The sequence below is a fragment of the Podarcis cretensis genome, assembly GCF_951804945.1.
Source record: "Podarcis cretensis genome assembly, chromosome: 1".
In the NCBI taxonomy this organism is placed as follows: Eukaryota; Metazoa; Chordata; class Lepidosauria; order Squamata; family Lacertidae; genus Podarcis; species Podarcis cretensis.
The window spans coordinates 45096267-45123774 of NC_137170.1; the positions used below are offsets into that span (position 1 = coordinate 45096267).

Genomic DNA, 27508 nt, shown 5'->3' on the forward strand with positions numbered 1-27508 from the left:
CACTGAATCAAAATCATGAGCATTGACCTCTGTTAAGAAGCGTGGGAAACAAAGCTTTCCCTGCCTTTCTGAATATTCACTCAATCTCTTTAGATCTCAGAATCATAGAGAAGAATGTTAGAGTTAGAAGGGACCCTGGGGAGGGGGTTATCAATCCAATGCAGGAATCCTGCTTGCAGTTGTCTCTGGGTGGGCTTGAACCATCAACCTTCTGGTTAACAGCCCGACTCACTGACTCACTGCACAACGACTGTTACTGTCTATACGGTCACTGGACCTGGTGTCTACCCTTGTTGCCCCAATTCCTCTGCTTCTACACTTTGGATTTTAAAGCCATGTTATGTTAAGCATCCTTTAGTGCCAATCAGGAGCTGATGTGAAAATCTTGTATTAGAGCAGCCTTGGGCACTTTAAGTTTTGCTTTTCTTCCTCTTGTCCTCAAACACAGAATGTGGTGTGTTAAGCTATGCACCCTGGCCCACTCTCACACTTCCAATCCATACACCTTGCAAGGAACACGATGAGCAGAGATGAAATCAAACGTTCATTTTTGTGTGATCTTCTCAGGTACAGCTATGGACCACTTCAAAACACCAATTCCCTTCCCATCATCAGTCTTCACACACACACACACACACACACACACACACACACACTGAAGAAACCCTGGGAAGCGATTTTTTTATATGGGTGGCGAATGCTGATGATCCTCGTTGGCCAAATGTTATTTGTTGTCTTTTCAGAGCAAAGTGTTCCAACCCCACAGCAAAGCAAATGTCATTAGCAAGCAGTGTCCAACTAGGGAGTGAGTCTTCGCTTCCATTATTTCTACCTGTATGTTGAAATTTGTAGTGTCTAGTATGTGTAGATAATTATATATGCATATCTGTGCACATATACGATTGTTTCTTACGGCACTGACTGTTGCATCACCTGAAATATAATTCCTTTTGGTATAATGATCCTGTTTTGCAATGGTGTGTTCCTTTTACCACAGAAGACGCAGGGTTTGTCTTACACAACTTGGCTGGTTGCACTGGAAGGTTACTGGAAACAGTGCAAAAGTCTTTCTGGGGTTTTTCCTGATAGCTAAATGGCATTCTGTTATATAAAATGAAGGCTTACATCATGATGCCTTTATCTTGACAGACATTCTTATGGATTATCACATGCCCAGTTTTAACATAATTGTCCATCAGTCAACATAAATGGACAAACGAGCTAAATTATGGAGGCACATTAGAGTCCATATTAAAATATGTGGTTCTTTCTGTTTTACATTTCAATTCTGAGAAATATTTAAGACTGAATCGCTACAGCATTGAGTCAGTATTGAGTTGTGTATGCCTGGGCCCCCTTCTAATTCCTGGCTCCAGCATGGATTCAATTGCTGGAATAGCCAGGACAGCCTGGTAATGGCTCGCTAAATCTTCTTCTTCTTTGACGATCACTTGTAGCCAAGTAAGATTGTCTTCAATAAATATGGTCTTAACAGTGAGTCCGTAAGTGACCATGGAGGCCAGTTCTGGATCCACATGTCTTTTCACAGTGAGGGTTTGCCAAATGTGCCTTCCTCTTAGTCTTCCCTTTCGTCCTGAGTTCGAGTGTCTTTGAAGTTCATGACACCTTTGGTAAAGGCTGTTCTCCAATTGGAGGGCTCGCAGGCCAGTGTTTCCCAATTGTCTGTGCTTATACTACATTTTTTTAGATTTGCCTCAAGAGAATCTTTAAACCTCTTTTGTTGACCACCATTGTTACGCCTTCCATTTTTAAGTTCAGAACAAAGGACAGTTGTACCTCAGTTTTCGAACTTCTTGGAAGTCGAACATTTCGGTTTTTGAATGCTGAAAACCCAGAAGTAAATGCTTTGAAAACCGAGGTACCACTGTAGTTGCTTTGGAAGATGATAATCAGGCATCCAAACATGACCAGTCCAATGAAACACTGGTGATCTTTGCTTCTTCCAATACACTGACATTAGTTCATGTACTTTGCTCACTAAGTATGGGTCATTAAGGGAGCAAAGCTGGACAAATGGGTGGGCTTCTCCCCCCCAACTATCTTTTGGTTAGAAAGACAAAAGGTCAGAGTGGAAAGGCAGAGAGAGAGACAGGCCTGGTTTCTGCTGGAATCCAAGGCTGTGGCTATGGGAGAAGCAGGACCTTCTTGGGGTGTTGACGGTGTGAACTCCTCCATCACAGGCTTAGGTTGTATACTGGTATAAATAAACCACATATCACAAAGACACTACAGTCTCCGCTGTGCTGTGCCTCATTCCAAAAGGAAACATGAACCCTGGGTAAGTGCCTGGAACACATGGAATCTCGCACCACTCAGAGTTTGGGGCAGCGTGCAACTATATACCCTTGATTTGATCAGCGATACAATCTTTTCAAAATGTGATAGTCATTTACACCTCCAGTGCCCACCTACATAATCCTCTCACGGGGGACATGGGTGGTGCTGTGGTCTAAACCACTGAGCCTCTTGGGCTTGCCAGTTGGAAGGTTGGTGGTTTGAATCCCCACGATGGAGTGAGCTCCTGTTGCTCTGTCCCAGCTCCTGCCAACCTAGCAGTTTGAAAGCATGCCAGTGCAAGTAGATAAATAGGTACCGCTGTGGCGGGAAGGTAAACGGCGTTTCTGTGTGCTCTGGCTTCTGTCACGGTGTTCCATTGTGCCAGAAGCGGTATAGTCAAGCTGGCCACATGACCTGGAAAGCTGTCTGTGGACAAATCCTGGCTTCCTCGGCCTGAAAAGCGAGATGAGTGCCGCAACATTAGAGTTGCCTTTAACTGGGCTTAACTGTCCAGGGGTCTTTTACCTTTACCTTATCCTCCCAGGGGACGGTACTATCCACTTTGGAAACCACTGCACAAACAGCAACTCATGTGTTAACACTGCACCAGAGTGGTAACACTTCAAAGTGCAGGTGGGAGAGTGGCAGGCCCAAGGCTATGTGGTATAATTAGGCAGGGGCAGAGGCAGGTCTAGATTTGAAGAAACACTGGGCAATGGCCTCTCTGATGGAGTCTCTCCTGCAGCAGTGCCCCCCCCCAGCAAGCTTACCCGGTGCCAGGGGCAGCAGTGGCAGGCAGCAGTGCAGAGCGACTAGGAGCCAGCAAGCCACCACCTACATTTCCTACTATGTGCTGGAGTGGCACTACATCAAGTGAAGTCTGGCATCAAGAAGAAATGTTTAAGGTGGGCCAAGGGCAGAATTTCTGGCGCCTGGACAGCTACTTGAGATCGCCAGACATAGGTGGGGGCAGCAACCGGAGGGGAGAGAATAGTATGGAGAACAACACACTTCATGCAAGATGCACTGCAAGAATCCAGAGTATTTAAAGATTTAGCTGTGTCAAGGAAGAGGCACTTACGTTGCAACGTGATCCCTAGTCAGAGTTGTCATTGTGCAATTTTGCTATGCAATGTTTGCAAGTCTTAGAAATCCCATTATTGGAATGGGCAGGGCAAGCCATCACCACCCAGGTGAAATCACCATGCTCATCATTTTTGTGTACACTCAGCCCAACAGAATGTTCTTAGTTTGCATTCTCCTCCTCCTTTTTGTTTTGGTCCTCCGAGAATCTTAAGAAGCCATAAGAATTCTCCCTGTCCTTTTGTGTTCGAACATGCCTTCCACTATATATCAAAGCTCACCTAGACCACACAGATAACAAATCAATAGTATCTCTTCTTCAGGACACTCCTTAACATCAGATCCTGAATGTACTTGTTGCAAAATAAACCAATAACCAAGAAATTTAAAACGTAGCACATTGTTGAAGCAGAGCAAGGAGTCATTCTGGATTTAGATTCCAATGCTGCTTGAATGCCATCTCACTGTCCTGTTCTTCACTCCATCAGTGAACCAAGGCAAAGATTTGTCTGCTAAAGGAATAACTGTGACCTCTCATGTGAGTGGGCAAACAAACCACAAAGGTTTGTATCACATCCAAACACAGGACCATGGTTTGTTTTGTCCTAACAAACCACAATCACTAGCCAGCTTTAGTCCGATGTTTGTTGTCGGCTTAGTGATAATTTCTACTCATTTGTTTCATTGACAATTTTTAAGCAGCTTGATCAAAACATCCCTAAGTGGTGATTTTTATAATATACAAAAGATATATATGAAACAATTATCAGTAATATACAAATAAAAGCTTTTTCTAAAAAGGATACATAACTAGCTTATATTTCCTGATAAGCTTGCTGTTCCATACCTCTTGACAAGCACTGCAGAGGACATAATAAGTAAGGGGAACTAATTCCTCTCTGCCGCTGCAATCACTGAGTCTTTTGTGTGCCTCTGCTTACCAACCTCATTAGTGAAACACTAAACAGTGACTTCATCAGGGATCTAGAATAAATGGTACCAGGAGTCCCCAAGACATATCCCAGGAAACAAACTAGTGCAGAAGAACAGATAAGGCTCAAGCTGAAGTGAGGGTAACAGTGACAGACAGCTCAGTAAGAGTCCTCAGCAGACTTCCTTTAGGAAACTATATTGCATGCAAAAGAACAGGTATGCTTGCTTGGGATGACCTCACAAAAGCTTAGTTTTATAGTAGCTAAAGGTTATGCCAGGGATTAAGAAACAGCCAATTTACCTTTGTTCCAGCACTTGGATCCCTGCTGAACAAAACAGGTGCACATGTATATATCAGCGAGAAATGTTGATATTTCTCTACTATTTAGCACCTTTAAAGTTATTGTTTATGTCTGCTATTAATTGAAAATCCGGAAGAAGAAAACTACAAAAACACATTTCTTAAAGTGTTCTGGGTTATTACAAACAATTGTTTATACTGAACAACTTTCAATAATTATTTTCCAGCAATGAGTAGCAGCCCGGTCTATAATGTGCATTGAACCAAAGTATTTGTAGTGAGATTTGCTTAGATCCATTGATTTCAGTGATATTAAACTGGTTTCAGTCCTTCATTATATCTGAATTACAATATTCACTAGTTTTGCAGGGCAAAATGAATTAACAGCTGCGCCTGCACTGCAAAAGGAAAGCATAGTGTCATCAAAAGGAAGTGTTCAAAGCAGATGCCCATCTTCCTCTCTTCTCCCACTTTTGTCATCTGCTCAATGTAGCTGCATCTCTGAAACTGAGCTGTTCAGGGCCTCACCACGACTTCGATAGGTGTGTTCAGGGCCTGATTTAGGTTTGATGAGGCCCTAAGCTACTGAAGGTAATGCAGCCCTTTATACGTCCAGCTGTCCTTTGAAAATAACAACGAATTGTACTGTTTTTTTGTGTTGAATATATGCTATATGGTAATTTATGGACCTAATAGGTATCTAAAGCCATTTGCACATGTTGCCATGCAACCAGTCCATGCAGAATGTAGGCACCCTATATATAGAAATGAGCAAGCCAGTGATATTTTAGGGAGTGGGGCCCTAAGCTATAGCTTGTTTAGCTTATACGTAAACCCGGCACTCAGTGTGTTCCAAGGAATCCAGGTACACTGCGTGAAGCTCTTTGGAAATGAGATATAAATCCAACAATTGATAAATAAAACATTGTTTTAAATTAAACTATAATGATTGATGGAATCATTACCTTATACCGAAGCTTCTACAAGAATTGGTTAGAAACACCCAATGTAATCAAATGCAACGATGAACTAAATACAGCATAACAGAGCCCTTGTTAGCAAACCAAAAGTAACTAAAAGAACTGCAAGGTCTTCACCTCTAAAAGCACAATCATAATCGCCATCAAGTGGATTGAAAGCAGAAGAGCGGGATTAGTTGGCAACCAATGTTAACAATTCCTAGAACAGTTATTCCATCCAGTAGCCAAACATATTATAATATTTCCTGTGTTTTTTAAAAGTGTGCAAGGAAGTCAAGGAGGAGACAAAAACATTAACAAAGTGGGTTCCTCCACTATTCAAGGCAATATGCCTCTGAGAATATGAATTGCTGGGAACTGCATAAGGTGGGAGTGCTGTTTGTGCTTCAGGGCTTCTTCTATGTATCTGGAGTAGGATGCTAGACTGGATGGGTCATTGGCCTGGTCCAGCAGTCCTCTTCTTAAACTCTTGTATTCTTATAGGGGATTTGTGTTTGTGTGTGCCATTGTGGAATATCTGACCCAAATCTGTTTTCAGGGCAGACAACCACTAGCTTGCTACACTCAGGTGCAGTGGAAGATATTGTCCTGTCACCCATCACGCAATGGGATTCATTCTTATTCACTTAAAAGGAATAAGGAAAAAGGAAAATCAGTACAAGATTTTTTTGGATATGGGAACCATCTGATTTATTTTCTTTTATTTTCTGAAAGGCAATCACTCTACAGTGTAGGTTTAGCACAGGTACCTGAACTATGCATAGCTATCAATCCACATTTATATCTGAGTTATACTCAGAGTAGATCCATTAAAATCATTGGATTTAAAGACTCCCTTCATCTTACTAAACTTAAGCAATGTAAAAATCCTAACGGAGAACCAATCATTAGACAGTGCAAAAGATTAGTTGAGGCTGGATAGCTCAGTCGGTAGAGCACGAGACTCTTAATCTCGGGGTTTTGGGTTCGAGCCCCACAATGGGTGAAAGATTCCTGCATTGCCTTGCAGGGGGTTGGACTAGATGGGCCCTGAGGTCCCTTCCAACTATACATTTCTATGATTCCAAATGTAATCAATGGATGTACGAAATGGATCCCCAGTTAAATGCAGTCAATGAACATATGCCAGTTTACACCAGCAAAGACATTGTGAAACAATTGTAGGATCTTGAAAAAAAAAGTTTATATATTGAATACAAGTGAAAAATGTTTGGTTGAAATAATTAATTTCCCTGAGATCACTTCAGCTAATGCAGGAGGAATAGTAGCAGGAGAAATGTCATGCAACAACATCATGTCAGTACAACTCATTAAAGATCCGGACTGCATTGCCAACATGCTTTGTTCAGAGTAATTGGAAGCCAGGTTAATGCCCAGGCAGTGCAGTTTCTGCGCGAGTGGTATGCACTAGAGAACTTTAAATGAGCACCAGGTGGCATTAATCTGAAAGCACAAATACTGTCTGTATATGGAAAAATATACATGTGTAACTCCTCCACTCCGTTGGGAGGACGGGCAGAATCTAAACTGAATAAATAAATAATAAGAAATATAAATTCATAAAAATATACTGATGTTTTTAAAAGTGCTTCCCATAATCAGGCTCTGCTTATATTTATTTACAGTTTTCACCAACATGCATTTCAGTTGTGGACTTTGAGGGGACTTATTCAAGCAAATAGTATTGTGAGGGGTTTTTTTTAATCATTATTATTTCACAGAAATCAATAATGACCATGAAAAACAGCACATTGTGAAGTAGAAAAGCCCAACACAGAAGAAACCATTAGTAAACCAGCAACCATCCAGAGCTTGGTAACAAATATATGCAAAGAATATATTTAATAGCCTGAGACAGTACCTGAGAACACCGTGCCTCTGAACAAGACCTTTCAAAGGATGTCATGCCCCAAGAGAACCAGGACATCTTCTCAGTCTCTCACCTACATGTGGTTTATCAGCCTCTCTTTTGGTGATTCTCCATTGAACAGGAGCAAAAGAGACACGTATTCTTATTCCAGTCATGGAGTCTGCTTGGCATTGTTCCAATGCTAGGGATTCCTCAAGGATATGAGTAATAGTATGATTGCAGAGCAGGCTTGGCAACTAACAGAGCAAAATAATTCTAACCAGGCCCCTTTGCATGCTGGGACGCAATAGGACTTGCCATGTCTAGAAAGAGAAATTTAAGCTTAACACGTACAGATTGCTTTAGCAAGCAGGCACCTTTAAAGTGCCACACGTCACCAGTGAGTTTAAAATAACTGCCTGCCTTCATCCTTTTATTAAAAGTGGTACCCTTGCCTTTTGCTCTGCACAAAGCTTTCCACAGCAGCCTAGAACAGACTCAGGCTACGCCCACTCGATGGCATTCTAGTGCAATCCTAAGAATTTGTTATCAGACGTAAGCCGTCTAAAGCTCTATGGGACTTACTCACAGGTAAGTGTGCATAGGATTGCAGCCTTAAAGTCCCAAAAATCATTTAAAGCAAATGCTCTACAATTTATTTATTTTTTAAGTTTGGGGGGCCTTGTAGGAGATTTTAGACTCAGAAAAAGTAGTAATCACCAAATGGGTACTTTCAATAGATTTTAATGCTTTTTGAATTGTCTTTTGGTCATGTAAAAAGCAAACAGATAACAGAACGGAGCATTTTAAGCCACAGGGGCTGAAATCCATAAGCATGGTAGTGCAGTAAAATAAAACAACAGGTTCTATATTAGGAAATCAGAATCACATGGCACTAAATCATAAAAGGAAAGTAGGCATGTAGAAATATGGTAAGCAAAGTTGGCTTAAAAAGAACAAGGCTCATCCTTTCAAAGGATTTCATGGAACAGGAAACAGATTCCATGGAATAGGAAGCAGCCATTTGGATACGGTTACCTAGATTTTCAGGACAGATGAGCAGGATCAAACACATTTACTGGGTACCCCATAAGGGAAAAGGAACAGTTTTTTCTTTTAACAATATCAATACTGATCTGCACCTGCAAATCTGAACGTCCCGGGAACTAGAGCTGTGACCTTTTATCAGGTGAAACCTCAATGATTGGAAAAATTGGCAAAATCCCTGTAGGGATCTCAATGCTTTAGAAGCAGAGCTTATTAAAAAACCAATCATAGAATCTTATGTTAATAAGAGGTCTCTATTTCCTATGCAAATAAGGGTAATTTGAACAGAGCACTCGTAAAGTGTTTAACTACTAGGCAGAACTAAGGGGGGGGGGGGACACATAATGGCTACTTGAAAGCCCATGAGTTAATCTGACAGAAATTAGGGCATTATTCCAGATCATTGATGTGTTGATGGGCAACAACCAACTTGGCAGAAAGAAGTGGGAGGGAAGTTAGGTTCTTGTTGCTATGGCAACAGACTAGAAATGCATGTGAGACATGCTATAGGCTGGCAGAGTTGGCTGCTGCAAAAAAAGGGGGGAGGGGTTGGATCTTTTTACCAATGGAAGCCAGAATGTCAGTCTAAGGGATTATGTGCATTATAGGTTTGCTCATTGCAGGCCTAAACTTCAAGTTATACACACAAACTTGTGTTATAAAAGTCCAATAGCTGCTTTGGATTCATCTACAGGAGGGGGATTTGCTTCAGAAATAATAGCAAAGGAAGAGGAGTTGCCTGTTGCTTCTCTACTCTAAATACCCCCAAACCATATTATAATATTAATGACTGTGTCAGTATCTATGTTCCCTGTGCTATGAAGAAACTCTTGCAATCTCAGTCTCTGTGAGAGGTAAGCAAAGGTGAATATATATACAGTGGTACCTTGGGTTACATATGCTTCAGGTTACATACACTTCAGCTTACAGACTCCGCTAACCTCGGGTTAAGAACTTTGCTTCAGGATGAGAACAGAAATTGTGCTCCGGCGGCGCGGCGGCAGCGGGAGGCCCCATTAGCTAAAGTGGTCTTCAGGTTAAGAACAGTTTCAGGTTAAGAACGGACCTCCAGAACAAATTAAGTACTTAACCCGAGGTACCACTGTATATGAATTTTGGACATTTAATTTTCACGAGTCAGAATGTTTACTCAGTTCCCATTTATTTTGACAATATTTGGGCAAATCCCAAATTCATGAGGAACGAAGAAATCAATGACTAACATATTGGAGCTAAGAAAGTGGGGTCAGAAGTTGAGGGCCCCACACGTGGGGAGATGGCATTGGAACTCCGTGGGCTAGTTCTACCCTCTCCTCCTGATGTGTGCTGTAGCCCCCAACAACATCATGGGTACATTCATTTGAAGGGGCTCTGTGCTTGCCTTGAACCACATATACAAAACTAATCAGAAAAGAGCACCTCAAATGATCAAAGGGATGGAGCAAGGCACCTATGAAGAAATGTTAGTTCAGAGAAAATGTGAGCAAGAGTTGCTATATGATACAAGTGTAGAAAAGAACCCTGGAAACTGTTGGTTACCCCATGGGATTTCACTTCCCGAAAGCCCAGGTTCACAGCTGTGGGGGCCCCTCCTAGACTACGCAGTAGCGAGAAGTGACTTTTGCCAACTTAACCAGCTGATATGCCATCTCAACCTGTTATGTATTGAGTTGAATAGGATCCAAAATGCAGCAGTCTGATTGGTCCTAGAACAACGCAGCAGTATGATTGGTCCACAGGAGCTACCCAATCCAGCTCCAGATGGAACTGAATCCACAACCTGATTGGCCTAAAGGAGAATCCCGGAATTAGCCAATCACGTGCAGCCCATTGTGTAAATAATGTATATAAAGCAGATACTGCGGGGGAACTTCCATTCCTCCTCACCACTATGAGCTGAATAAAGAGCATGAAATCCATTCTCGACTCCGAGTATATTTCACAACCCTATCAAGAGAAAGGACCTTACAGCCAGTCCATACCTTAGTTAGAATGTGGGTTGTGAAACCCTTGCAGCTCCTTTAATTCCTACATACCCATTTCCTATGCTTCGAAAATCCAAACAGGAGAGCTACATTGATTGCATGGCGAATCGCTGGAACTGTGGGAGAGCAGCAGAACCATAGGTCATCTAGTGGGGCACCTGTGGGTCATCTAGCCCAGCCCCTGTAATGCAGGAATCTTTTGCCCCATGGGTGGTTGGAAGAGAGCACCACACGCGAGGTGGGGTGTTAATTAAGAGAGACACATGGGTTCACAGTCCTCATTAAGCCAAGGTATGGATGGGCCCTTCCTTAGTTGCTCTGGTTCCATCAAGACTCAACTATTGTAATGTGCTCTTGGGGGGGGCTGCCTTTAAACATGGTCCAGAAACTTAAAATGCAAAAATGCAGAATGTAAAATCCATGCAGCTTTTGAAAGAAATAACTAAGGACGACAGAATTTAGATCTGTGATTTCTCGCCCAAAGCCACACGGGTACTTCATGCTTTCAAACTGCCTGGTGTGTGTTTACTCAGTATACATTCCTCCCCGGCTGTTCCTGCATGGAGGAAACGTATTACTTTATTTCAGAACTGGGCTTGGTGTCTGATACTGGCTTTTCCTTTCCCGTTGTTAGACACCACCAATGTATTCATCTGAATGTTGGGTGAGGCCGACTTGGCCAGCGCGACGAAACTGCGTCTCTTTCCCCGGGTTGCTGGCGCAACAGGGGGTTGTGGGCGCGCGCGCTTCCAGCGCCCCTCTCGCGCCTCCCTCCGAAGGCGTAGAGAGGCTGCGACCACCCCCGAGAAGAAGCCCGCCATTTCCCACTCGGCGAGGCGGGTGGGAGCAGAGAGGGAGAAGGGCAATAAATAGACAGGCTGGATAAATATTCATGATGAGGCCGGTGATGTCACGATGAGAAGCCGGGCTCTGCCGTGTGGCCTCGCGAAAGCGCCATTTCCTGGAGGAGAAGAGGCGGAGAAGGAGCAGGAGGAAGGCGAGGAGGAGGAGGAGGAGAAGGCGACTTGTTGAAGGAAGTCGCGGCGGCGGCGCAGAAGCGGCGAGAGGGGGAGCTCCGAGCCCGGCCGAGGCGAGCGGCGCTTGCTCGCCGACTGAACTCTGCGAGGCCGGCAGGGGGGGAACTCGTCGGCTCGCGGATCTTGGATTACAAGCGCAGCGAGCGGAGGAGGAGGCGGGTCAGCCAGCCGGGAGCGAGCGCTGGTGCGGCTCCCCAATCTGCCGCCACCTCAGGCTCCCCTGCCTCGCTTGCCCTCTCTCACACGCGCGCGCGTGGGAAGGAGAGACCCTCGACGCGGCGGGACCCCCAGCCCTGCTGCTGCTGCTGCTGGAGGCGCCCAGCGCATTCCCGAATCTGAGGGCATTGCTTTGGCTCTCCTCGCGGCTTCCCCTCCCTCCCTCCCTCCCGATCCCGCTCTCTCCCCCCCCCCCCCAACATCCCCAAACCGCCTCTCCTTCTCGTTCGCCTCCTCTCCCCCCGCCCCCGCCCCCGTTTCATTTCTTCCTTGGAAGCGAGCGGAGGCAACCCGGCGTGGAGGAGGATGACAAAGATGATGATGTGGAAGAGATGGAGATGAAGCAGACTATGCAGATCCGGGGACTCCTGTTGCTGCTGCCGGCACTATGGGCTCTCCTTCTGCGGGACGTCGCGGCTGTCACAGGTAAGGCGGAGAAGGCATGGCTGACCCCATGGACTTACTTGGCTGGTTGCTACTACTCTCCTCCCCGCGCTTCCTCTCCGGACTCGTTGGGGATGCCTCTCCCCCCCCCCAACTTTGTCCCTGTGGGAGCCCTTGCTCAGGTCTGACCTCTTGCGTGGATCTGTGGGTTTGGTCTAAAAATGCCCTCTTGATTTGATCCAGAAATGGGAATCCCTCCGCCTCGCGCGTGCCCACCCCCGTCGTTTGCAAGGCTGGCTTGTTCGGGCGGTTCAACAGACAAACAAACAAAACCCCTCACGTTGACAGCTCACTTTTTTCTCCCGGAAGGGACTCCCGGGAAGAGTTAGGAACAAGAGCTGTTTGCCACCCTTAAGTACAGCGGCCATACATCCCAGTGTGTTGTGGAGCTGGTCTAAATCAGAGTTGCTGGTCTGAGCTGAAACAAGTTACAGAACTTAATTGGGGGAATGTGTCTCTTCCCCACCCCTTACTTTCTTTGTCGAGTATCCTTTATTTGAATTGTGTATTAGTATTATTTCATCTCCCACCTTGTTGCTGTGCACATCAATAGTATCTGCAGCAGAGCCAAGCTTGTAGTTCTTCTGTTTTCTGAATTTGACTCGCTTCCCCATGGCCCCTTGCTATCTGCAGGATGCCAGCTCTTCCAAAGAGAATGAATGCAGTCTTGGAGCTGTCACGATTTCAGATCTCACACCCCTGTTGTGAAATATGATCTCTTCACCTAAGTGCCTTAAGCGCCTCATTACTTTTCCAGAGGTCCTGAGTGAGGGCACAGCAACACTTACTGGCCTCAAGGGGACTGCTCTGAGGCTGGCATATTTGGAGGTGGAGGGGAAAGTCAGAAAATCTCAGATTGGATTGACATTCCTTGAAGCCATATTTTGGCAGCTAATCTATGGAGTACATCTGTTTTGAAATATTCCTGTCTTTAAAAGATCACTTGCTTTGACTGGCGTAATAATCACTGGAAATTTTGATCTTAGGGTTTGCTTATTGAGCAGGCACTTTAAATGTGTGTAAGGCTTTTGCCGCCTAATTAATAAAAATAACTTATATTTTTGTATTTGAATATTGACCTACTTGTTCCATGTAACTTCTCCTTTTTCTGTGTAACTTAATCCCATACGTTCATCATTATAGCAAGATACACACCCACCCACCCACCCAGTGATACAAAAACTTTGGGAAACTTAAAATTCCCATGTGTGCTCATTGAGTATTCATTGTATTCATAGGGTATTTTGGGAATGCACAGTGTTCTGTCTATTGTGACCCATTTGGTGATGGCATAAAAAGAGACATTCCTGTGAATGCTGCAATTGCAGAATATTTCCATTGCAGCAATATTTCCTCCTTTAATATAACATAATCCTAAATACTCTTACTAGGGAGTAAATCCTAGTGAGCCCAGTCAGAACTTACTTCTGAGAAAACATACATAAAGTTACATGGTTAGTATACATCATGAAGGTAAAGTGGTTATTCATTTCTACAGGTATCTCATGATTTCACCTCCAATAGACAGAGTCAGTTGCGGAGACAACTGGAAGGATTCCAAACATTTACATTGAGAATTCATCTTCCTGTGGAATTGAACTAGCCTAAATAAAGCACTAATGAGTGAAACTGAATATGTGGCATGCTGTCACAAGGTGCAATTTCTCAGTGTTGCTTGATAGGACGGGAGCCCACCTGTAGGTGAATCTGATGCTCTTGGCTGGGCTAGTTATTTGACTTCAGGTTTCTAGCTCCTAATCTGAAGACACAGCAAGGTACATTAACAGATCCAGGACACCTGCTGACTCCAGCCTTGATAACTGTGATGATCCATTTTCCCACTATTGTACTGGAATAGGAGTTACTCTTCCTGAATGATGTCTAGTGTCGTCGCGTTCTGTCTGGGCCATGAGCTGACAGTTTTAGGTGGGAGCTGTCAGGCATCAGTTTCCAGGCTTAGGTGCTTTGTGTGCTTGAAGGCTGGAGTCAATATAAATCAAAGTTGTCCATTGGCTGAGCAAGCATAAGTAGATGAGAGTAAAAAGACAACAGAGGCTAGGCTGGAAGACAAGCCTAATACACTGGCACCACATTGACAGTAGTGGTGCCATGGTGCCATGTTTTCAGTTCACTATGATATAAAGTTGACAGCATCATAACCAGGAACAAAACTGACCAACATTATATAGAATTCCCAGCCAATCAGAGTCCGCAAATGCTCTTAAAAAAATATGGAAAGGTGAGAAAAGTCTATGGCAGGAGTGACTGGCCTGTGGCCCTCCATATGTTGTTGAACTACAACTCCTAACATCTTTAACTATTGGCCATGCTGACTAGGGCTGATGGGAGTTGGAGTTCAATAGCACCCAGAGAGCCACAGATTAGGCACCCCTGGCTATGATCCATTTCAAGTTCCAGGTTTGTTGTGGACCAGTTCAGTCATTACAGCAGTTATCCAGAACCTGTAGGAAAAGCTGCTGCTGCTGACTATACATGGTGGCTATCATGCTGTACAATGTGCCCCTTTGCATGAAGAGCCTCCATGTTAGGAGCAAGATACAGTAGTCCAATGGTTCTAGCATGGAGCCCATATTCATTGACATAATAAACAGCTCCCATATGTTATGGTCATGATGTGGAGCCCCCAACTCTGAATTCCCCTCTACAGTATACACAAAGGATCTGGGGCTCTGGTCTTGCACACTTGGCATCTGAGAGAAAAGATTGCTCTCCCATGCAGACATGTTTCTCCAGTTTCCCATTTTCTTCCCTTAAGAATGCATTTTGGATTCCTTTTCTGGCAGTAATCTGCATTCTCAGAGAATTAAAGTTAACAAGCTGCTGTGCAAAAGAACTTAGCAGCACTGGGTTGTTGTCAAGTTTAGATAGCATATCGTTTCTGTAAAGAAATAGATGTGTGTTCCCTAATTGTCTTGGGAACAGTGGATGATTAAAGGCAGAGACCCATAGGAACCAGGCCTGGCAAGCAAGTACAACTCACAGGATGTTCCCAGTGCTGCCCTGTTTCCTGCTGAGCGTTTGTCAGGGGTGGTGGTGAAATGTAGAAACGTCTCTTTCCCAGTCATGCCATTTCCTCCTTTCATGACAAGACACACTTCGCAGTTGGGCAGGATTTTCTGCCCACATTGGACCCAAAAGGTGGAGCAGCTCAGCTAACTTCCCAGGCTGCCAAGTTGTCATCTGAACTAACAGAGAAAGCCATCCCGGTTTGCGAGGAATGTTTATTATGTTTCCTACATAATATAATTGTATACAGTTACATAATTGTTGTCAATTCTCTAAGCAGCTGCCATCTGGCTAGGAAAGGTAGGTGGCTAAGAGCCACACTGCTTCTTGAGTCCAAATCTGTAAGAATTGCGAAGCTGCACCTCCTAATTGAGCAACATCTTTTGATTTCCATAATCATTACATTGTGAAGAGACGTTAATGACTAGGTTTTAATTATCTCTGTGCGTAAGAGCTTAATTAGGTAACAATCAGGGTTGGAAATTGGGAATATATATGTGTGTGTGTGCGTGTGTGCACACTCAATATATATTAAAATTAATCCCTGTTCTTTCCAAACCTTCCTATCTCTTAACCATTCGTCCTTTTCCTTTCATCAAGAGCCAAAAGAAGACTAAAGCCAATTGGTCCCTTAAAAATTCCTGCTCCCTGCGCAAAATCCGTCCTTCTTGTACTTTGCCCAGTACACTCCTTCCAATGTGACTTGCACTGTGATTTCTTGGAACCACAGCAGAGGGTGGGAATGTAAATCTTAAGTTGCCTCCCAGATATATCAATGCTTGTGTGTTATTAACCCTGTTAGCCAAGTGCATTACTGAAAGCTGAGCAGTCTTGTTGCCACAGGGTGCTGCCTACATTTCATAAGACTGCTTGTCATGTCATGCGTGTGTTTTAGGTGTATGTGGCGTGGCTATGCAGGGCTTGTTATATTCACTTAGAGGGAGAGCTAAGAGGGAGGATGCTTTCTGGTACACACACTCACACACCATTTATGTCATTGTTGAATCTAATAATAAGGGGTTAGATCATGTTTCTTAGTGGCATGATTAATTCCTTAGCCCAACAACAACAAATGCTGCGTCTGAACATAAAGTATTATTTTGCCAGCTTCATCGCTCTTAGCAATTTCCACTAAGTTTACAGGAACAACAAAAGGGAGAAAAATTACAAGGAGTGCAGCATGGGAACCAGTGAATTAACAGGCTTTGTAATCCAATAAAAGTCCCAATAAAAGAACAACATGCTTTTCCCCTACAGAGGTTCTCTAGTAGGGAATAACATTACTGATGTTGTGCAGGTGGGCTGTACTAACCACAGTTGGGTCCCCTGACACTAGCTTCATGTTCTTACTTTTGCACAGTCAAAAAATCCCCTAATTACTTTATCAGTCTCAGTATGAGCGATTGCTAGCATGCCATAGAAATATGAATGCAATTAAGTTATATACGCAGGGGGATCCTATGGTCCTGGCATGCTGGGCACATCCTAGCGGGGCATCTTGGAAAGCCAGTGTCACAGCAGGCCTAGTACTCCCTGAGGTGGTAAACCTGTGTCTGGGCACTTCAGACTGCTGTTGAGAGCTCACATAAATGAATGCGCCTTCATACAAAAATCCCACTTGACATAGGGTGCTTTCAGATGTGAGGTTGTTCAGGTACCATGAGTGGATTATTAGAAGCAGAATATTTTTTTTTAAGCCTGTTGGATTTTCTGCAGAAAGGGTTGTTGTTGTTTAGTTGTTTAGTCATGTCTGACTCTTTGTGACCCTATGGACCAGAGCATGCCAGGCACTCCTGTCTTCCACTGCCTCCTGCAGTTTGGTCAAACTCATGCTGGTAGCTTCGAGAACACTGTCCAACCATCTTGTCCTCTGTCGTCCCCTTCTCCTTGTGCCCTCCATCTTTCCCAACATCAGGGTCTTTTCCAGGGAATCTTCTCTTCTCATGAGGTGGCCAAAGTATTGGAGCCTCAACTTCACGATCTGTCCTTCCAGTGAGCACTCAGGGCTGGTTTCCTTAAGAATGGAGAGGTTTGATCTTCTTGCAGTCCATGGGACTCTCAAGAGTCTCCTCCAGCACCATAATTCAAAAGCATCAATTCTTCGGTGATCAGCCTTCTTTATGGTCCAGCTCTCACTTCCATACATCACTACTGGGAAAACTCATCTGGAACCACCCATAGAGAATTAGGTGTTGGAGACCTCCTCCCTCATGGGCTGGTTTTCTATATAGAGGAACATTCAGTAATCTGAACTCTCCCCTGGGACCTGTAACTAGGTAATAGTTACAGCACTATGCTCAGTCTGTTGTAGGGTCAATAGCACAGCAATCCAACACACATCCAAAGCAGGGGTTGGGAAATGTTTTTGCCCAGAGGGCTACCTCCATCTGTGTCCCTGCCCCACGGGCAAACTTTGACAGGTAGGTGGAGCAACCCACTTGTCAATCATCTGGTGTCATGATGTCAGCTGATAGGGCCCTACCCACTTGTCAAAGTAACTTATGCAGCTGTAGCTTTGCCAGGGGGCATGAGGAACATTACACTGGGGGCCCACTCAGCTCTGGCACCAACCCTGTTCACTGTTTTTTAATGAGGAGCCTCACTTGTAGAGTACTGAGTGATGTAGTTCCTCTGCCTTTGAAAGCTGTCCTACAGAGGAGAAAAAGATAAACTTTGTGCATCACCGCATTTCGGTTTTGTGTCCTATTGCACCTGATACGTTGCTGCCAGGCAGTCTGGCAAATCAAAGGAGCCCCAAGGAGGACAATTTGTTGCAGGCCCCCAGAGGGATTGCCGGCTTCCTACTGGTCATTTCTGTGGTGGGCTTCACTTGTGGTCTGCATGACACTGAGAACAGGGTGCCTACTTTCCTCTGTGCACTATGAATGGCTGAGTTAGAGGAGGGGTGAAGGAAGCCTGTGTCCTAATTTGAGACATCATCTTATTCTCCCTGGTGACTCCCTCTACCTTGCTTAACACTTTGGGGAACCTTATCCTTGCAGCCCAAGTTAGAGGGGTAGAGTTGAGGCTCTCGTTGAGAGTTCATGTCTGGGTCTTGAGATAGGTACCTGTTAGCAAGACTCCAGAAAAACAAGTGCTGATCATGATAATTCATTTACTTTCATCGGACTGTTGGGTACTGTTGCTGGTGTACAGTGTTTGCTTCATGTGCAGTGTCTCACCATCAACTTAAGCACCAATGAATCTCCACCTTTGGGTGTTCCTTGAAATCAGAATGATTCAGCCCCATTATGTGCATCTTGATATCTGAAATCTGTATTTTCCCTCCTGGGGCTTTTATACCCTTGATGGGATGCCATGGTTGGCTGCAGAGGTAGTAGAAATTCGATCCTTGACTAAGCCTCTAAAGGCATTAAAAACAGCAACAACAAACAAACACCTCCCAGCATGTTACAGGACAGGAAAAGGCTACTCTAGGGAAGATCTAGTACTTGCTACTGCCAAAATCAACAAGTTAAAACAGAGTGAACCATCACTGCCTCTCATGCTGAAAATACTATTTATTTGTTTGCTGTGGGTTGTAAACAATGCTGCACACACAGAGTTCCACTCATGCATGGAACATCCACTTCCTCTCCCTGTGTGTCCCCAAAACCTGCTCCAGAGGGTCCTCCAATCCTCTGGAGCATATTTTGAGGGGGTGTGGGGGACTCCAGGGGAGAGCAGAAGTGGGGAAAGTTTTGTTGTATAAGTGGAAGCCTGTTGTGCAAGTAGAACAAAAGCACTGGATACAACCCTCTGCCTATTTATTTTCAATGGAATTTATATACTCGCCCCCTTTCCATTGGCATGCTGAAGCTGACAAATAAAGTCAGCACTGCACCAAGTAGTTACAGAAACTCAAGACAAAACTGTTATAATAAAGATAAGACTATTATGATGAAACCCATCAATAATTGGATAGAAAATTGACGGCTGGCACTTTCCTATTCTGCCAATGGTTAATACCTACAGCAGAGATGGTACAAAAGGCCTGGTCTTCTCTGGAAATTGGCAGCCACATTTTAATTCTCTACCTTGCAGCTTATTTACCATTTTGCTTATTTTCTTCCTTCCCACATATGCTCATCTTCTCCCCAAACGTTCAAACAGCTTGCATCAGTGTTTATGCAGCTAACGTATTCCATACATTTTTCTTATTGTGGACGCAATAGCTCTCTCTCCACCCACTCACTTAAACACATTTGAGAGCCCTGGAGCACATTCTGAATGCGTCGAACCCCTCCACCCCCACCCCAAAGGAAATCTGAGAAACGCCACCACCTGCAAATGAATTGGTGACACTCATCCAAATGGGGAATGAGATCAGAAATTTGGCACTGCCTCCTGGGTTTGGGGGTTGCCTGGCTACTGGTTGAAATAATCCCACACCACAACATTAAGAAGGAGAGGGAGAAAAGTATGCTCTGTAAATGGTTAGTTTCCTTTCATGCCAAGGCTCTTCACCAGCCTTTTCTTCCGTAGTGTTTGCAAAACTGCTTGGGAGTTTTTGCAATAAAGAGAAAGTGCTTGCCGAACAACCACCCCCCTCTCCCCCTATGAATAACTTTCTAAAATGTCAGCTCTTTTCATAGGCGTAGATCAAAAGCCACAGTTTCCCAAAAGTGCATGAATACTACCTGGCAGCCAGAAATCCAGAGAGAATTTTGGGCAGAATTTGTGCTACTGTTCTGAGAATAGCACTTTCAAAAAGCATTGTCAGGGCACAGCTGCAGGGATGTCTTCTGCATCTGTATCTACCACTGACAGGTTGCTACTGTATGGCTTTCACCCTGCTGATCTCCAAATTGGCATGTTGTTAACGAAGCCCTGCATGGATTTAACCTCCTCCATTATTCCCTAACTGGAATTTCAGTACTCTCATCCTATAATCATTCAGCAAATGTAATAAAGCTCTGATGAGGCGTTCAGGTGCCTGCATGTTCTGTTCTCTGGATGTATTGTTGCACTGCGGACCACCAACCTTGGCTAATTTGCTGTATTCCCGACCTCTGCGCTCCCCTTTTGTTGGTGTGGAGAGGAGGGAGGTTGCTTTCTTCCAGGTACAAAGGCTACTGGAATGCCAATCAAACTGAAGGTGTCTCAGGGACAGCCTGTGAAGCTGAACTGCAGCCTCGAGGGAATGGAAGACCCAGAGATGCTCTGGATCAAGGATGGAGCCGTGGTGCAGAGCGTAGACCAGGTGTACATCCCGGTAGATGAAGAACACTGGATTGGGTTCCTCAGGTAGGACTGATGTACACAACAAGGGCTTCCAAGTTATATTACATTATTAATTACTATCTTCATTATCATTATCATTATCATTATCATTATCACCATCCTCACTACCACCTGCATTTTTTTATCCTGTGACAGACCACTGGTCACTTAGTGAGCTTTGTGGTTGAATGGACATTTGAATCCTAGTCTCCCCAGTCCTAACTGTTGCACTCTATGGCAGTTGGAGTCAGAGCTCAGTGCATTCCACATATTTGCTGTGCAAAACATGGTATTTGCTCCCTGGAATTCCACCCAAACCTTTTTGTCTTCCCTTGTTTAAAATCTCAGGTGTGTGCCTAAGACCTTTCCCCATTCTTGTAGTTGACAATAATACTAAGTACTTGAATAGTACCTCAAAGCGCTCAAATGCATTATCTAGAGTGATCCAAGCAGTAACTCTGTAAGTACACCAGTATTATTATCTCCCAGATTTCAGATAGGAAGCCTGAGGCTGAGAGAGTGCCTTTACTAAGGCCACCTACTGAGTTCATGGCGGAAGTGAGATCCGAACTGCAGACTTTCTGATTCATAGCTCGTAACCATTCTGCTGCAGCTATACCAGCCCTCCAGTTGTGGAGGAAAGCATAAAGGCAAATGAGCAACAGTCTGGTAAAAAATCAGAAACCAGAGGTAGGCTGAACAAGGCTTTCATTGGTCAGAATGAGATTTAGCTCTTCCCCCCACCATTTTCTAATGGTTGTTTCCCAGCCTTACTATCTTCATGACCATCTCCTATTTTATTCATCACCCCAATATAAAATTTTGGTGTGTGGGACCTTGGGAACGGAGGGAGGGAGAGAGGGCTAGATTCCTCCCTAAGATTGGCCAGGAGGGCTGATTTCCCACAGGGGTGTTCAGGCAAAAGAAAGGCTTCTGTTGTAGTCAAGGTTAATTGATAAAGAAGAGGGGCAGGTGCTATCCATTTGCTAAGACCTGGTGTTTTAAAAACTCGCATTGCTTTCTGTGCCTGGTGCAGAACTTTGCTGTAGAAGGAGGAGCTGAGCTGAGCCAAACCAAACCAGTTTGGTTTCCATCCTCTAATTTTTCACAGGTTTTCAAGATGGCTTACAGAATAAAACCAAACAGTTGAAAAAAAATTTACACTGCAATCTGCTCAATGGGGCTCGGTCCAGAGTAGTCAGTAGCGGATGGCATGGTGGGGGAGCCCTCTTCAGATAACCTCTGGTTGGTCGCAGTGTTGCTGCTTACCAGGAGGTAGAAGGGGAAGGGCAAGGATAGCATGGTACAAGCCTACCAGTGGGAACACCAACTCACTGGTGCATTGGCACCACACCAGCCTCCTCCCCCACCAGCTTACCTCTCCACCTCCGGGTAAGCATCAGCAATGCAACCGGCCAACGATTAGGTGAGTGGCAGAGCCTCGCCATGTCATCAGCTACTGTGAATGGTCATATATACCAGGTGTGAGGAATGTGTGCCTCTCCACATGTTGCCGAATTACAACTCCCATCAGCCCCAACAAGCGTATCCAACGGTCAGGGATGATGGGAGCTAAAGTTCAGCAACATCTGGAAGGCCAAAGGTTCTCCACCTGATTATATAGCAGTAATGCAGTAAAAGAGGATGCACCATTAACCAAAACCATTCCAATCCAGTCTAGGACATCTTGAGGTGTACTGGCACCTGAAATGGCCAGCCCAACCTTTTCTCATGTTTGGTAGCTCCATTAGGCAGGAAGGCCCAGAGAGGCTATTAAGCTCCTTGGGGTGTAGGGAGTTGCCATCTACATAAATATTGCTTACACTGACTGGCAGCACCTGTCCAGGGTTTCAGGAAGAGGTTTTCTATCCCAGGGACCTTCTGCAAAGCAAGTTCACTACCACGGAGTTAGAGCCCTTCCCTCAATTCCCCTGTGTGGTTTTCTAAGACCAGCATTGGCAGCAGATGTTGTTTCCGCCACCACTGATTGCATGTTCATGCTGTATCTGTCCTTCTGATACTGGGAGCTTTCCCCTTTTCTGGCCTAGCCTGAAAGCAAATGACAAGAAAAGCTTTACAGCCCCCCTTTCACCTTGTTTGTTCCAATGTTCTCTGCGGCAAAACTGGAGATGTACTTAAAAGTTTCCTTGCTCTCATTTATTCCCACCATGTCCCTTCCTTCTCTCCTGGTCTCTGACTAAAAAGAGATGCCCTAATTAAAATCAGACTTCTGAGACTAGATCGGAATCCTGTAGGGAGGGGAGAGGATGTGTCATACAAACCAAGTCTTAGTCATCCCCACAAGAGATGTTCCAGCACATTTACTCCATCATTTAAATCAAGCCAAGCGTTCTGCATTTGGGCCAATTATCATAGGGTAAAATATTCAAGGATAGTTTGCTTAGGATGTTGCGGTGGGACAGGTACAGCGGGTGGGCAGGGGGTGGGAGAGGAAAAGTGTCAGTCATCTTTCCAGATACTGTTTGCAAGTACAGTAATTACTGCAACAATTGCCAGAAGTATACAAGAATTACCTATTCCCAAATCCATCTCTCCGGAGGCCTTTTGAATTAAATAGTTACTTGAGAATCTTGGATTCCCAACAGAGCCCTTGAAATGAAAATGTGCTCCTGGAAACACTTGTTTTACAAGGAGCCGGGATGGGTGGGGAGAGGATATATTGCTGCATTACAGCAAACAGCATTGAAATAGCACCTCTGGCAGCCCTAATTAAATACCCTGTAGGCTGTTGCACTGATGTCTGATTTAGCAAATTGATAGGCGGATTGGGAAAAGCTGAGAGTGTTGCTGCTGGTTGTCCCTTCCCAATCAGAATGACACTTGATCACTTGAGTTTCATATGGTCACCCTGTGATGATCTGCCACAGCTGGAATTGGTAGGGGCTGGACTGACTTTGTCCTGCGGCTATTGCAAGCTGAAGCCGTACAAAGCTGTCTTCAGTCTGATATAAATTGACATATGTGTCTGAACTTGAGGAACTGTGGACAGAATTTCTCCCTTGGTTCATGGTTTAAAGCAACATTCTATGCATCTAGTTCCTCTCTACCCTGCTTCCCACTTTGTAAGAAAATATTAGTATGTGAAATATTTATTTAGGTTTATGCGGTGCTGAATAAGGCCAGAGATGAAGAGCTCCAGCTCTGAGTGATCACCTTGATGAGGGAATGTTTGCTCCTTCCCTTTCACTCTTGTCTAACCAACACATTTGCTTTCTCTGCATGTTTTTAGACTCCAGTCTCAGGGTTAGAGCAGCTTGGCAGACTCTTTTTTCCAAGATGAGGACAGTTAGACTTCCTGGAACCAGGGAGTTAGCTAAGTCACGTTCTGCAAACAGGAATTGCATGGCACTTGGCTAATTAATTCGTGCAGTATTTCAAGATAAGCACTTATTTCTCCGGTGTGAGTGCTAAAGATTCCTTCACTGTTTTGAAAAGGGTAGCCTCCCCTCCAATCTCTGTCTCAGTCTCCAAAATCATATGTCTCTGGTGAAAGGGCTGTAGCTCAGTGATGGAGTATTGCCTGCAGGTTCGTCAGCATCTCCAGGTAAGGCTGAGGAAGGCCTGTCTTTGAAATCCCGCCAATCAATTTGGACGGGGAGGCACAACGTAGCGCCCTCCATGTCTTCCATCAGCTCCAGCCAGCATGGCTAGTGATCAGGGGTGATGGAAGTTGTAGCCCCAACAATATATGGAGAGTAGAGGACTAGAGGGACCAATATTCTTACTCAGGACAAGGCAGCTTCCTATATTCCTGACCTATTTTCTGTCACTTGTGCTCCTTCTGCTTCGTGGTACCCACACAAATAGGTGGAAGACTCGCCACATGGTTTATTGCTTTCCCTGCATATTCAGGCTGGATGCAGTCATGGGCCACTATAAGGCCACAATTTAACATGTTCTCTGGAATCCTGGAAAACAAGTGCTTCTCAGGATATGGCAAACTGCATTCCTTTTGCAGAGCCAAAAACCAGCATTCAGCAAGTCCTGGGTTCATTTGCTGTGCTTTGCATTCAGCAAGTCCTGGGTTCATTTGCTGGCATCTGCAGCGGACATAAACCTGGGTTGCAGATGTGAGAGGCTTTGGACAATTGTTTGCAGTAATGGGCCAGATAGAGCCAGGGCCTCGTAGTTAGGACAGCTTTCTGTGATCACACGAGTACATGCTGAAGCAGGAGGGATTTGCTATTTCAGAAATGGCTCCAATGTTTGTAGATCACTGGATGGAAATGGAAGAGCTTGTGATGACAGCTGCTTGTTTATGCCACAGTGCCATTTACCATTCATCGCTCTCTCAACACTTTAGCTTGAAGTCTGTGGACCGGAAAGACTCTGGGAAGTACTGGTGCCAAGTGGAGACCAACGGGAAGAAAGAAGAATCGCAGCAAGTGTGGCTCATTGTGGAAGGTAAGGGCCCTGTCACTGGCTCTTGCCCAAGGCAGGCATGCTGAGGACGCAATACTTGGCTGCATGTAGAAATTGTGAGAAGAGACTGCCTGGCTGATGTTGGCTCATTTCCAGTGTCTGTGCTGCTATGACCAAAACAATTATGCTGTCGCAGCAACCATCTAAAGATCAGAAGAGAGTGGTAGCTGGTGTAGGGGACCTATCACACAATTTTTGCTGGGTCTTTAGTTCTGCAAAATATTGAGTGCTTCCAACATTATGTCTGCCAACTTTCATTTGAAAGCATGCCCAAGAAACAGCTAGAATTAACATCTTCATAATGTTTTAATGGTGAGTGTGATGTCAGATAGGTTAACTATAGAATGAGGGCTCCAGAGAGCCTACCAAAATATGTGTGACTCTTCAGATGATATGAGAATCCATGTCTTCCATTTTCTGGCTTCTCCATATGCATGTTTAGACAGTGTCAGACCCTGGGGCTTAGCCTTGCATTTGGCTGCTGTGGGGCATGAGTCTGCATCAGGTTACGGGCTAGTCAGATGAGTAAGAAGCAGAAGACATGGTCAGAGACAGGCAAAACAAAAGTAGAAAACCAACAACCCCACAGGGTTAGAGGTAATAGACATGGTCAAAGAGAGAGACCAGAGTCTAGTACCAGATTGGGCAGAACTAAAGTACCAGAAGCAGAGACATAATTGAAAGGTGCCCTGGAGGTTAGGTACCACAGGAGGCAAGCTTCAGGCATCTCAGATTAAGGGGCTGGCTTGGAAATATATACTTTTTATAAGGCTGGGTGTGTCTCTATTGGCTTTTCAGGTCAGCTGACCACCTTCAGACTATAGCAGGCATCCCCAAACTTGGCCCTTCAGATGTTTTTTGGGACTACAACTCCCATCATCCCTAGCTAACAGGACCAATGGTCAGGGATGATGGGAATTGTGGTCCCAAAACATCTGGGGGCCCGAGTTTGGGGGTGCCTGGACTACAGTGTCCCATGAGAACAATGAGAACAGTACCTCAGCCTAGAAAGCAGCTTTTACTTATAGAGCCTAGTCTGCCTGGTTCAGAAATCAGAATGCTAGTGATGTAGGAGACCAGGTGCTAGTGATATAGGAGACCAGGTGCTAGTGACGTAGGAGACCCGGCTACTCTGGAAGTCCTGGTTCTAAATGTCCCTTGGTGCCTTATAGAAAATGATTTTTTGATTGATATAGGGCTGCAGTGGTTTTTCTAGGCTCATTGCTCAAGCCTTCAAATAACCCATGTTTCCAATGCCAGGGAGAACCTCACAAGACAGCCATTGTTTACCCATGAGCCATGTTTTTAACTGTGCTAGAGAGGCATGTAGGGTTTCATCTGCCAGGTTTGCCCAGACTGACAGCATATTGGTTTTACACAGTATTTATTGTTATAATTTATTGCATTTAAATCCCACCTTTTTCTCCAAGGAGCTCATGGCTCCCCCTCTCCTCATTTAATCCCCACCACAACCCCATGAGGTAGGTTAGGCTGAGATGCAGCGGTTGGCGCAAGGTCACCCAAATGAGGGTTTAAACTCTGGTCTCCCAGGTCCTAGTCTGCATCACCCTGGCTCACACAGACTGCACGCACAAACCTAGAGGATACACTGAACAGCACTCTGGCCTGGTATCTACATAAGTATGTACCATTTAGAGTGGGTGGCTCCCTGCATTTGCAGCTGTACATCCTTCCAGGGTTATGATGCTAGCAGACCTCATAAAGCTGCCAGCGTCAGATCTGCACGCTCTCTGGAAGGGAATCTGTGGCGGCTGCAGGCTATCTGCAGCAGAGTTACATCGTTGATGGAGTAGGCAGCACTCTCCTGTCTGACTCACAGCTGAATCAGTGTCCCAGCATGGGCTCAGAATACTGTGCTGCTTCAGTTATTTGTCTTTTTCCATGAAGAACTTCGTATTTCCTAGTCATTTGAGGTTTCATAGTGGTTTGTTTTTAAGAAGAAGAGATGTAATCTCCCGTGGCAGTTGGTGCCTGGATGTAATGCAGAGGTGTATGTTTAGACTTTGTCTGCCACGCTGGAGAGAAAGGAGGTGCCTGTTACTCCCAAGCCAGGAGTGTATAATACATCCTTTCTTTGTCCTTAGGGGTGTGCCTTTGCCACAACCATTGGGTGGAATGGGCCCTTCTGTTTTTCAATGTCTATACTGGAGCTTGACAGCAAATTATTGACCCTTTACTGGCCAAGCTGCCAGGAAGCGCAGCTCAAGTCTATGTTAAATATTTGCTTGGAGATAAAGATAAGTGTCATTGATGGAGGCAAATTTCTATCAGGGTCAGAGAGTATGATAAGACTGCAATTAACCGCCTGAAGGTGGAACAATTATTATTTGTTATTCTGTATATAACTGAGCTGATGTTACTGGGCCACACTCTTTTTGTGGCTCTATAAATACAAAAAATATAAATAAAGGTATCTTCAGATTTGTGGCAGCAGGAGGATAATGGATGAACAGGATATGTGCTTGTGCATTGTGGCTAAGAATGGGTGTATGAGAAAGAAAATGACTGGGTGATTGAGGAGAGATGCATCTGATGAAGTGGAGTGCTGTCCACTGAAACTGATTCCATGGTACATGTTTTAATCTTTAAGTTACCAAAAGATTCTGTAACAGAACATTTGA

General features: G+C 44.7%; 1 protein-coding gene across 3 annotated transcripts in view; it reads left to right on the forward strand.

Annotated features, from left to right (window-relative positions):
• Positions 1-11901: 11901 nt before the first annotated feature.
• The window catches only part of TYRO3 (TYRO3 protein tyrosine kinase), an 81609-nt gene continuing 66002 nt past the window's right edge, over positions 11902-27508 (forward strand). Inside the window, exons 1-3 of one of the 3 annotated variants that reach the window (XR_013835568.1) lie at positions 11902-12155; positions 20240-20447; positions 24748-24848. Coding sequence is in view for 2 of the 3 variants with exons in the window: in XM_079964422.1 (XP_079820548.1) it covers positions 12062-12155; positions 20264-20447; positions 24748-24848 (379 nt within the window). In the remaining variant the exon portion in view is untranslated. The remainder of the gene's footprint in view (positions 12156-20239; positions 20448-24747; positions 24849-27508) is intronic. The other 2 variants (XM_079964423.1, XM_079964422.1) reach the window with 2 other exon arrangements.